The following is a 12,734-nucleotide window of genomic DNA, read 5'->3' as shown; positions in this document are numbered from 1 at the left end:
TCTGATGTACAGGTAAAGTCTAGTAAATGGGATTCTAAGTGCTTTTTAACTCAAACACACGATTTCTGCAGCTTTACACAACAGGACAGTGCAATACATTATGTCCCCATATTCCAGGAACAAGAGCTCAGTTTACAGTTGTACTTGTTTCACATTAGACTGGCTTTGCACTTTCTGCAGCTCTAGCACTTCAACTGCTTCATCTATGACCTCCTTTTGTTCCCCTTCCTTTTCTTCAATCTTTTTTCCAGGTGCTGTCTACGAAAAAAAAAAAAAGTTCTTTTGGTAGCTAGCTCTCACCTGGTAGGACAGGACAAGTTTCGAAGTAACGGTACAGCAGAAGTTCTTCTAGAGGGTTGGTTCACAGCGCTAGGGTGACCCCAATCTCCACTTACTTCCCAGTTCCCGACTTTGGAAGAAGCTCGCTCTGGCTTCTTGGGAAAAGATTCTGATGTGACTTTCTGCCTCTTTTCAGGAATCCCTGTGACAAGTGTTGAGTTCAGAAAGGTCCTTTTTGGTTTCCTCCTCACCTTTAATTTTTTAGCATCAGGCTTTTCTTTCTTAAGGTGCTTTCCCACTGTAGTTTTCCTTGTCTGGCACCTATGGATGGAGAAAGCAGATGATTTCTGGGCACGAGGACAAAGCTTCCTTCTCATCCCCTCTTTCTGCTGTTTTTTAGTTCTGGAAGTTTGTTTGCCTGCAGTTACTCTGTTTCCTCTCCTTCTAACAGACATAGGTCCTGCAGCCTTTCTGGAAAAAACTGGTTCTTTATTAGTGCCTTCTTTTCTCTTCCATATTGCCTTTGGATTCTCCCTCTCTAACAGCTCACTCCTGATGGAAGTCAGAGAAGTTTTGGTAACTCTAGTGTTAAAAGGAGTTAATCTATCACCTCCTTCTACCACAGACTGGTGAGAGTTCAAAGGCGAAAGGTGACCAGATACCAGAAAATCTGTTCTTTCTGTGGAAACAGAAGATCCATCTGCCTTCTGACTTGAGGCTGCATCATTCCCTTTATCTGGATCTGGCAGGAAAGATGCTGAAGATGAACTATAGAAGTCTGACCAATTGAGTGACTTTGATGGCATGCTTTCCCTCTGAGCATCAGCTAGTTTCCTCGTGTTCACATCAAAACTGAGACTTCTGAAAAGTTGTCGAACGTGGGAGGGCTTTTTGGCCTTTTCTCCAGCTGTAGTCTTCGGAGGTGTTTTCAGAATTCGATTTGTCAGTGGGTCATAGTACTTAAAAGAACACTGTTTATATTTATACCTTACAGAGTCCTTGCTATCTGTGGAGTTATGATTTTTCCTCATTTTGGGATTATCTTTCCTCATTTTGGGAATATCTGTAGGTTTACCTTTACATTGTTTTATCTCTGGGCAAGAAAGTACATACACCACTGTCTTCGGCTGTACAGGACTCATAATCTTGCTATAGGAGTCAGGAAGTTTAAGGGCACATAGTCTAGTTTTCATGTTTGGAGTTTTTTCATTCTCTGGACACACGATGTTTCCCTTCTGATCAGATGGATCAGACTCCCTTCTAGACATTTTTCTTTTTGCTACAGGGTAGTTCAATAGACTTGTTTGGGTGCCATGGCTGACTTTAACCACCTGGCATCTTGAAGCCAGGCGCCATGTCCTTTTCCTAGGCTTTTTAAGAATTTGCGGGTTGCATAGTGTATCTGAGGCTAAAGATGGGTTATCAAAGTCAGAGCCACCACTTAAAGCTTCACTAAATTCTGGCAGTGCTTTAACCGATGCACTTTCTGTTCTATTACCCTCAACAATATTGTTCTTTTTTTCATCCTTCTGCTTTTTTTTCTTCATTCTCTTCCCTGTACAGTTGGCTGAAGATTCACTGTCAAAGTAGCAGCGAAAACGACCTTCCCTGAAATCACGCACAAGTTCTTCAATTTTTATATCATCTTCATACATTATTTGAGACCAAGTTTTTCCCACAAAAGAAGGAGGCACATGAGGCAGAGCTGGAAGAACTGGTTCTTCAGTATGAACTACAACATTCTGTTTCACTGCTTCTGTCTTCTGCACTGACTCAGTTTTTAAAACAGAAGAGAGCTGTGTTCCATAGTCTTTATCTTGCAAACTTACTTGGATCTCTTTTAGGAATTCTATATCTTTTATAGCTGCCTTGGGTAAGTCTGTTCCTGCCTGAATAGGTGCATCACAGTCAAAACTCATTTCAGAACCCTCTAAATGAGTATGGTCCAGAAGTGATGAAAAGGTTAAACAGGGATTATTCTCTTCTTTGAAATAAATTTCTTCAGATGTAGTTCCATGACAGTATTTCAAAATGACATCTTCAATAGTTTCATCCACTGAACTTTCATCACCTCTGCTCGTCTTCATGTTTTTGCATCTTGCTAGTTGTGGGGATGTCCCAAGATCTAGGGAGCTGCTAATACCCACAGTATCCCTGAGATGGAAATCAGACACCAAAGTTTCATCCTGAGTTCGTAAACCATCTCGTTTTGAGAGAGATTGACCTGAGGTAATACATAAAGAATTGCTGTGGCTGCACATAGGATTCTGATGAGAAAATGAAGGGCATTTTGGGTGAACCAGTGCCGGAGCAGGATTCAAGCATGGGTTCAATAACACATCACTTTTGCATGCCTCCATTCTTGTTTTACCACATCCACTATGCAGAATCAGATTTGATGCTGCCAAATTTCGAACATTTTTTCCTGTTTTAGGATTAACAGAAGAACTGTGGATTAAAGGACTGACAGAAAAACGCTGAGGTACAGGGCTCACAGCTGTAAACTGGCCTTCATGGCTATGATTCGCAATTTGAGCATCTTTCAGGGTATCCCATTTCTCATTGCTACAAATGCCCGTAGACTGCTGGGATATTCTTATAACATGTTCCTGCCTTCTTTCTAGTTTTTGAATAAACGCTTGTGTTACAGAAGTTCTCTTTGTGCCCTCATGAGACAGGCATGGAGCAGAAGAGCATATTTCACCAATGGACTCCTGGTCTTTGCTGGAAATTTCCTGTCTGTCTCTGTTCCTGTTTTTCTTCATCTCTTCTGGGGACAGGCAAGCAATCCTAGCAGGCTCTGGAGTGACGGGGAGTGGCATATCATCGTAGGTTGGTCTAAAGGGGAGGGAAAAAAAACCCACCTTCTATAAATACACTTAAGATTTTTCAAACAATACTGTTGTTGGTTTTTAAAAAAAGAATAATTACCTAGAGTGCATCACACCTAATGAACAAACCCAAGTCACCACTTCTGCTACTTTAGCAAAGATATTCCATTTTAAAAAAAAGAGTGGAGGGGGAGGAGAGAACATTCCACAAAGCTAAAGATAACAATTCTGACATTAGCCAATTAGCCTCTTCACACAACCACCTATTAAGAATGGCCAAACATACAACACGATCATTTTATAAATACAGCAAAGCAAGAAAAAGTTTCCTTTGTTTGAAGTTGTGAGCCTATAAAGAGGCTATTTCCCTGGTAAAACCATCATTAATTAATACTGAGCTTTTGTAGAGACAGAACATTATAATTTGACACAGTACAAAAATACTACTAAGTAAGAATGCCCTTTCCCTACAAAACATGGCTGCCGGATAGGAACTCTGCACATGTTGCCAAGCAATTCCACACTTATTGTTTCTGACAGACATACCAGAGCTTCTGACTCACTTCTATGAGAAGCCAAATTATGATTGTTCATCCTCACTGTGACAACAGCAGATTTTTATATGTTCTGTAGCTAGCAGTTCTGTCTTTAGGACTGCCTCAAATGCAAGCGTTTATGTCTTGCAGAATTAACAGAACAGACAGATATGGACTATTTCTCTTATGCAATACAAGAACACACAATGCTTCAATGTGTAACAGCAGAGCAAATTCAGTTAAAATAATTTTTTTAAAAAGTAAATAACTAAGGAGAATATTATGTTTCATTTTAAAGTTATAACCAGACTTTGCAAGACCCAGACGGATTTTAATGTTAATATATGGCAGACGGCCATGCACCTTTTATGGTGCATTCATCTGCTAACAGAAGTACTGTGACTAAATTCTATTGTACAGTAATTTCCTCAGTTATAAACATCCAGCTTGCACATTTATTGAAAGTTAAAAATCAGTCAGGAGACAACAGAATTAGTGATGCTTAATAGTCAACATGTGCAGAAGTCCTTGAAGGACTCAGGCATTAGTTGTTAGTAAAGCCAGGTGATACCAAGCAAACTTGTAGCAAGTATTTCTAACTAGCTACTTCACACTGAAAAAACAATCACAAGAGAACTCATCTGAATACAGCCATGTCTCAGCCTTTTACTGAGAGATGACAGATAAAAGAATAATTCTCAGCTTGGAAGAACTGTTTTATAGTTGGGAAAAAAAAAAAAAAGATAGGTTTGGCCAACATTTTAAAAAAAGTTAATTTAAAACTGACATTTGAACTCTACAGAGTTAACAAGGTTTAGTCCAGAAAATCATACTTCATAGGATCACCAGCAAAACAAGCAAACAAAACCCCCCAATCCCCCACCAATAACTCATACTTGAAAGCACCTACTTCAAATGTCAGGATAGGGCTCAGCGATAGAGCTTGTGATCCACCGTTAGATTTTGGTTTCTCTCTCTCTGAGCCACTAGCAATTAAGAAAACAGTTTTCCAGCCAGCTACATATGCATTTCATCACCATTTAATCTCAACCTGCATTTTCCTTAGCTTGCTTATAAACCTCATAAAAGAACATGCCAAAAGCTGGGCTTTTGAGAGATGACACGATAGATGCAACATGATAGATGGCACCAAGATGGATGATTATCTTCTATTCACAAGGTCTGTTACCCTGTCAAAGAAGGAAATTAGGATGGCCTGACGTGGTTTTTCTTGACTAAATCAGCAGTAACCACTACTCATCACTTCATTGCCTTCTAGACTCTTATGAACAGTTTGGTTATTGAGTTCTCAGGGAAATGCTGTAATTTAAGCAAAGAAGTCTGCAAGCAGATCCTCTCTCTGCCCCTACTGATGATTGACAATTGATGCGTTTGTTTTTTCCTTGTCCTTCCGAAACACCACACGTTCACCATGGCCTCTCAAAAATAATTACTAACAGTTCCCAGACTGCTTCACAGAGTACTAAGTATCAAGAGTGCTGAAAACCCTATTTACTGAGGTCATACGAGGAGAACTACAGAGCCACTAAGTCATAAACAAAACAACTTTTAATGCAAAATAGCATGGAAATTAAAGTTATCAGAAGACCGAGACCTACAAGGTATTTCACAGTCCAGGGACTGAAGCACTGTCCACCAAACAAAAAAGTCTTCCAAGGAAACACAACAGCAGTCCATGAACATCCCATAGATCAAAGTCCCCTGCAATCATTGCAACTCTTAACAAAAATCACACTGACTACATGAAAAGTGATAAAGCACTGCATGCTATTCATAATGAAGTAACTTATATTTTACTTTGGCTATTAGCATATTCTTCTTCATTCACTGAAGTGATGTATGTATCAAATACTGACTGCCAATGCTTGATGTGAACTAATGGTGCAAGTTGTATTAACACAGCTCTAAAAAAAGATACTAGTTATTACAGACTCACTACATATGGCTCCATCAGTGAAACTGAGTCCAGGTTTTTCTTGAGAGTACAAACACCAAATGCTGAAAAATTCATGTTGTAAAATTTTATCTTTGTTTACTTTACAGAGGTTAGAAGATAAAGGCCACCATGCCCATCTAACTTGTTATAGTTTTACATAGTGTTCAAAAGCATGTACAAGACATGTGCAAAACAGTGTGTGGGGAGAGTGTGTGTATGTAGGAGTGAAGTATGTGCGAATACATATACCCTTCCATACTGTAATAATACACAATTTAAGTGAAACTAAGGAAACTAAAGTGGTAGCTGTCATGGCTCTTGCATACCAGAAGCAGGAATTGTGCAGAAGACATGGCTGTTTTGGTCAAAGGAAACAACAAAACAAAAATTGACATAATTGAGATGCCAAATTATAATTGAGATGCCAAATTATATTTTTCCTCCTTATTGTAAAGGATGTTTAAATGATACCTGACGCAGACCTTGGTTTTATTCCTGGTAATGCATATAGAACACAACCACAGGCTGAAAGCCTGAAGAAAAAGATGTCACAAGAAAACTTTTCTATTATAAGTAATTACAGTTACTAAAGACTAGAAGTAGTAAATACATTGCTAATACTTAAAAACATAATGAAGCTATAGGTGGGAATACAAAAAGTTTCATAGCAACTAAAAGCTTTTAGACCTGTACCTAGCAAGTTAGCTCTGGTAACAACAATTAGAATAAAATAGCTGGAAGACTCTAAGATCTAGCCACCATCAAGGTTTCTCCAAAGGAAGAGTTGCATTTTGCTAACCTTTGGATCAAGTGTTAGGCAGTGATAAAGATAGTAGAGTAGATAAGGAAGGGAAGGTTTACTACCTTGATATGCAAAAGGCTTTCATTAAGGTCCCTGGGAGTCTACTAAAAAGCTAAATAATCATTAGGGGAGGAAAAAAAACCCAATCAAACACCAAGAACTGGTTGCTAATATCAAATAGGAAGCTTGAACAATCACTCATCATCACAACAAAAGATCAGAAGCAAAACGCCCTCCGGTTCAGGCTAAGTTTTATGACTAACTTGCCCCTTTCAAAATTTTTGAAGAGTAAAGTATTAAAAGCTTCAGATGACAAGGAAATGCTAAAAGATCCTCTGAATAATTTAAATAAAGGAACACAATAGGGATGTTCAGTCAAATTTTGATGAGAGAGGATAAAACTTACAGCACATTTTGCATGACCCTAACAAGCCACATTGATTCACTAAGAGGAGTATACAACTCCTCCTTGCTCAAGATGCATTGTTTTAAAAGAAAATCAATACAATTTTAGGACACAACCTGCAATATTTGTGTGTACTCCAAAAATGTAACGTTTTCCTCAAAAGTGCATCATCTTTTAGAATACAGTGGAATTCTGGTTATCCAAGAAAAGGGGACATAATTCATCAGAATACAGATAAGGGCTACAGGACTGATTAAGCAAAAGGAGAAACCTCATATAACGAAACATTAAAAGAGGATTATTTCCATTATCATATGAATGCAATGTAATCAAATACATCAGATGATCAAAACAAGGCCTGTCACCTGAACTGCTGTGCCCTACAGGCATTCTTGTTCACCTAAAGTCTGAGATAAAGCACCTTTGTTCGAACTTCAAAATCTTACAGATCAGAAATAGATCTAAAGGAAGGCCAAAGGCAGTAGAAATAAACTTTTAACTTTCTCACTTCAGAATTCTTCCACCTTCGCATGAAAACACCTGGCATCTGGATACTGCTGGAAGAACGAATATAGGAATATACTGATTTTGGTATGGAAAAAATATAGCAAATTCATAGCCTTCTAGGTCACTTAACAGCCTATATGCAATTTTCAAAACTTACTTATAAGCAAATGTCTCTGGGATGGAGGGAACAGAACTACAGTTCTATAGAGTTGGGAACTTCTGACAGTTTTGCTGCAAAACAAGCCCAAAAGCAGAGTGAAGATTTACTCTCTCAAATGCTCAAGAGTTTGGAGGAAGGAATGACTCGTAGTTTGCGGGGTTTTTTACTGGGGGAGGGGCAGAACAATATAATTTAAAATTCAGTATAAGGCAAAGCTCTGATGAATTTTTTCAGGTTTTCCACATCACTACTAGGTATACTGGTTCTGCATAATAAATAAAGTCTCACAAATATTTCTATAATGCTTTTAAATTACACTCTTATGATCCCTTGTGTGAATTCAGGTAAATAGTAAAACCAAGTATTTAACAACTGAGTAAAACCTGTGTAACAATCCAAGTTTTTTTATGTGAGAATCCAATTCTTACCCCAGATGTCAGTTAAGAATGTGACTTTTTCAGTCATTTTTCAGAGCAGGATTGCAACATAAATCTACTCACACATTCTTTTCCATCTTTGCTTTTCTTCCTTCAAACTTTGTCTAGATTTGGGATTACTCCTCCCCCTTCTCCCTCCAACTTCATCTAGATTATGTACCTTATTTTTCTCATTCCTTCTTCCAAAAACTCAAGAGGAACACGGGTAGTTTGTTTTTCCTAGTTAGTAGGTTTTGTTCACCAAAGGAATAATCTTATATTAGCAACACCTCAAGAGAGGGCTTTTTACATTTGGGTGTTGCATTAAAGTGAATCTTCTATTTTCTCCATGGCAAAAAAGTTGCTGATGTTCTTAAGCTAGAAGGATTAAATTTATTTATTTATGATGGAAGAATTAGTTTATTTGTAGTGATGTGTACATGTCCTGGCTAATTTGTCATAGACATGCCTATTAGCTTGTTCTGTCACATTCCTGATAGCATCAGTATAGCTGTAACACAACAGAAGGCTGGATGGCCTTGGTAATGAACGATAGCAGGAGACCGTATGAGAAGTCTAAGCATACAAAGCATTACCACAAGGACACAGCTAAGATAAGAAGAAAACTCAGTGTCTAAACTAGGACCTTCTGAAGAAAGTTTTATGGACTTGTTTTGACCAGATTGTGGTAACAGAAATCCCCAAATCTGCAGAAGAGAAGTGAAAGACCAGTGACTGACTTATACTAATTATTAAATAATTATTAATAATGGGAGTGCACACTGTAACCGATTTCTGCATAAGTACTGCAGACACCCTGTGTCGTGCTTGTGCTTGATTTGTGGAATGCCTCCAAGCACCAGGGGTTGCACAAGCCTGAATAAATAAACGGTATCTCTCCCATGTGTGTTAAATTGATTTATGGCACACCGGGCAATAATCCGCTTTTTTGGACAACATAACTGCCTTCAGACAAAAGACTCTTCTACTTGTTTGTCAGATCTACAGCAGAGTTGTATATCAAGATACACTGTACTCGGTTCAGACTGGGATTTCTGTCTGCATTGCAGAACATAGCGAATGAGGAATGAGCTTTAATTGACTTCCCTTCATCTACAGAGAAAAACCTACACACTGACCCTCTTAGCACTCTTAAACATGCACATGATCAATAAAGAGGACACTTTTCAAAATCTGAGCATTAATGAATTGGCCAATTAATGTAATTCATGTAAGTATTAATTGAAAGTGTGAACTGCAAGGATAATGGAAAAATAAACATAGAAATATTCACCTGACATTACCACAAACAAGAAACCAAAATTACGAACTCTTTCAAAACATACCATGAAATACACTGCTAAATATATACATAAAGCCCAGAATTATAATAACATATAAGCCCAAATTAAAAGAATTTGTAAATGCATGTCAGAATGTATAGTCTGCCATTATACCCACTGACCCTTTTATATTCCTTCTTTTTTCATGTCTTCACGTTTCATTGCCATCAATAGTGTTGTATCAAATCCTTAAGTAGTGAAGAAAGTTTAAAAATGCAGAGACAACACAAAAGCAACATACTTGGACAAAGTTTATATAAATACACTCCTTTCTAAATTCTCTTCAGTGTGAAAGTTTCACGTCAAATGGGCAAAATTTACTGCTCATGAATTTTTATTTCTGTTCCACTGCTAACACATGCATTCTACCAACACATACTTAGAAAAAAAAAAAAAAAAAAAAAGCCAGCTGTATTATACCTGTTGTCATGGTATCTGTGGGGATGATGCTGTAAAACATCTTGCAGGAAACGCTCCATCAAGCTACTGGTACCCACACGATTCCTACAGTAAGTGGTAAAATGTCTGTGCTGGGAGCTGAAAACATGCTGGCGAAAGATAAAACATGACTAGTTTAATACCACTGTTAACACACTGGCCCGTTCCTAAAAATTACTTCCCAGGTTAAACATTACACCGTTGCTACAAAAATATTTAAATCAAAAGAAAAACCTTCAGCTGTTTCTACTTTAAGGCCTTGACACAATGAGATTTTTAAGCATGCTTAGGGAGTCTCAAATAATACTAAAATGTGTTGAAACACCTTTCCAAGTTGGAACCTAAATCAGCTCTGACAGCTAAGAGATTCATAAATCTCTTGTAACTAGTACAAATACTCTAAATGTATCTATAAATGACTATTAAAATATTGTTGAACTTCATATGAGTAAAACCCCTATATTTCATGTGAATTAAGGAGAATTTTCATAAGCATAGAAGAATAAATAGGCTTCTACTTTCTAATTAAAAAAGTCCAAAAGACAGGAGACGGACAGAGCCAGAGAGCAGAAAAGAAAATAGTTGCTCAAACCTCTTCAGCCTTGGTATCTAACATACTCACCCTAACACTTTACAATATATACAGATCTCAAGATTAAAGCCACAGAAATAAACCTAATGGATGCAACGCACAGCAGTGTGCCACTTCAGAAAAGCAGACTGCAGTAGCCATGCCACTCCACCAGCATCTTTTTAACAGTTAACAGTTATCTTCTTCTCAGTGCATACATTGTGCAATTCACATTATTTTTCACTCCAAACAATTTTATTGGTTGTTCAGTTGTAGAGACTGATATTTTAGAGCCTTTTGGTACCCCTTGCTATCTGTTGCTGAATTATGGAGAAGCCTTCTCACCTGTTCCAGATTACTGTAGTGTACATGGCAACAGTTGCAGTATCCTTGTCTATTTTGCACAGTGGATACTCCAGGACGAGAATGTTCTTGCCCTCTTGTGTGTAAACTGAAAGAAGCAGGTAATATGTTGTTTAATTCATGTTCTTAATATGGAAATTCTAAATATCTATCTCACTATACAGCTGGAACAAACTTGCAAGACAAACATTTCTATTTCAGAAATGTAATGGCAAGTAGGACTACATATTTTAAGGTATTCCCAAGCACATTTCACTAAAGAAAATTTTTCTTAAATGCAGAACAAAGGACAACAGGTTGAAGGCACAGCTAACACAAACACTAATTTCAGTCGGCTGAAATCTGAAAAAAACTGTCTCTACTAAAACACAGAATCACCTTTTCATTCTTCCGGTTTTTAGTATTTTGAAATAAAAAAAAACACAAAACAAAACACCAAAGACAAAGAAATTTTGACAACCACACCTTAGCTTTGGGCACTACAATGCACCTTCCCCACAGTTTTTAATAGTATGTAGGTACAAGACAAAAAAGACTTCCATCATAGACTTGATCTATATTGCATCACTGTCATCCACTACATAAGATAACAGATAAGGCTGAAAACCAGATTCTTCCTGTTTTAATTTGTGTAAGTAGTAAGCTAGATGCCAGTTAGATCATCGCCTAACTTACCTGCTATTGCTATCCTGTCGTACAGAGCCTTCAACAGCATGTTTTTCGATTCCTATAGAAAAAAAAAACCACAACAAAACAATATCAAAGAGATGGAGTTTTACCTGTAATTAGTTACTTCTTACAGTGCGTTTGTCAAAACTCCTATTTTGGAGGAGGATAAAAAGTTTAGTAAGTTCAAGAAAGCATGTAGAGAGAGATCCTTTTGTCCTCAAAGTTCCTCTAAGAGCTTCCAAAAATAAGCTTTACTCTTTCGTGGTTGAGGTGAGCGGGAATTTTTCTACTGATTTGTCTGGGATCAAGACTAGGCAATCTACATTTATACTGCTGCATTCACAATCACCGAGATAAGATGTCTTAAACAGCTTATTACGGACAAGAACACTACACCTGCATAGAAACTGTGTATGATTCAGAAGTCACTTCTTCCATCTAAGTTCCATAATGAAATTTAGGAAATCAAAGCCTGCAATTGAAACTACAAGGTTAACTAATGCTACTGTTAGTTATTACATTTAAAAAAAAGTAACTGCCACAAAAATATCTACTTAAAGCTTCTCACCTTGTGCTGAAGAAGCAGAAGCTTCATCAGATGGTTTGATTCTGTCAAACATCTGTGAGTAAAAAATGAAATAACTGAGAATAAAAACCAAAATCTCACAGTAAAGCCCATCCTCAAGTTCATCCTTCAGTCCAAGCTCTAAGCTGTTCAGAAGCACTGTATTGTTTCAGCTATAGACTGAGACTTGACTTAAATGAAGCTGCATTGTAAAAATAAATTCCTGTTTTACTAGGTTACCCTAATATTATATTTAACAATGCGTGTTAGCTTTGATAGAAGGGGCTAATTTCTGATCTAATTAACAAAGTCAAATACTAGACTTTGGGATACAGCTTAGACTCCGTTAGGTTATTAAGCAATAACCTTGTCAAATTCATTTAATTACTTCCTAAGTTGCCTTTACAATAAAGATGAAAGATGTAATAAAAGCCATACAAGACCCAGGCCACACAAAATAATTATCCAGGCTGGAAAAGTAATCCTCATTGCTCAAAAGATCTGCAAACCAACACTGAATGCCACAATTCTTAATTAAAATATGACTGCAGCAACATGCAGTTACATGCTTTCAGGTGCCCAAACACAGGGGGCTTACGAGTTTCACACAGTCCTTTTACATTATGGAATGCAAGGATAAAATCAGCTTTCTAGTACAAACCTTAGAGTCATCAACCTTCTTCATCCACAAAAGCTGACTCCAGACTAGGAAACAATAAATGTTGAGCAGGAGGCCATTTGCAGTGCGGGACACTTATCTTTTCTCAACCCACCTGGCAACAATGAAGATAAAGAGCATTTTAAAATAGAGTTAATAACATACGTTTTCCATGACATAAGGCAAGTAAATTTTTCTGTACCACTTTGCAAACACATCAGTCAATAAAACAG

General features: G+C 37.4%; 1 protein-coding gene across 1 annotated transcript; it reads right to left on the bottom strand.

Annotated features, from left to right (window-relative positions):
* Nucleotides 1-296: 296 nt before the first annotated feature.
* ZDBF2 (zinc finger DBF-type containing 2) lies at nucleotides 297-12,528 on the bottom strand. The gene is made up of 6 exons (XM_086465974.1): nucleotides 12,505-12,528; nucleotides 11,847-11,898; nucleotides 11,285-11,336; nucleotides 10,592-10,697; nucleotides 9,658-9,785; nucleotides 297-3,117 (listed from the first exon to the last, which is right to left on the bottom strand). Exons 1-6 carry the CDS (start codon nucleotides 12,526-12,528, stop codon nucleotides 297-299), a joined length of 3,183 nt encoding a protein of 1,060 aa, XP_086322100.1.
* Between the last annotated feature and the right edge of the window lie 206 nt (nucleotides 12,529-12,734).

The sequence above is a fragment of the Leptosomus discolor genome, chromosome 5 (genome assembly GCF_034619465.1).
Source record: "Leptosomus discolor isolate bLepDis1 chromosome 5, bLepDis1.hap2, whole genome shotgun sequence".
Lineage (NCBI taxonomy): Eukaryota > Metazoa > Chordata > Aves > Leptosomiformes > Leptosomidae > Leptosomus > Leptosomus discolor.
The sequence above is the reverse complement of the archived record's forward strand: the minus strand, read 5'-3'. Positions and strand labels throughout refer to the sequence as shown.

Excerpts from the sequence above, each read along its gene's own strand:
- ZDBF2 (XM_086465974.1), bottom strand. The coding sequence starts at position 12,528 with ATGAAGAAGGTTGATGACTCTAAG. Across the intron at positions 11,899-12,504 it reads AGAAGGTTGATGACTCTAAG|ATGTTTGACAGAATCAAACC; the intron begins GTTTGTACTAGA and ends TTTTACTCACAG. Across the intron at positions 11,337-11,846 it reads TTCTGCTTCTTCAGCACAAG|GAATCGAAAAACATGCTGTT; the intron begins GTGAGAAGCTTT and ends TTTTTTCTATAG.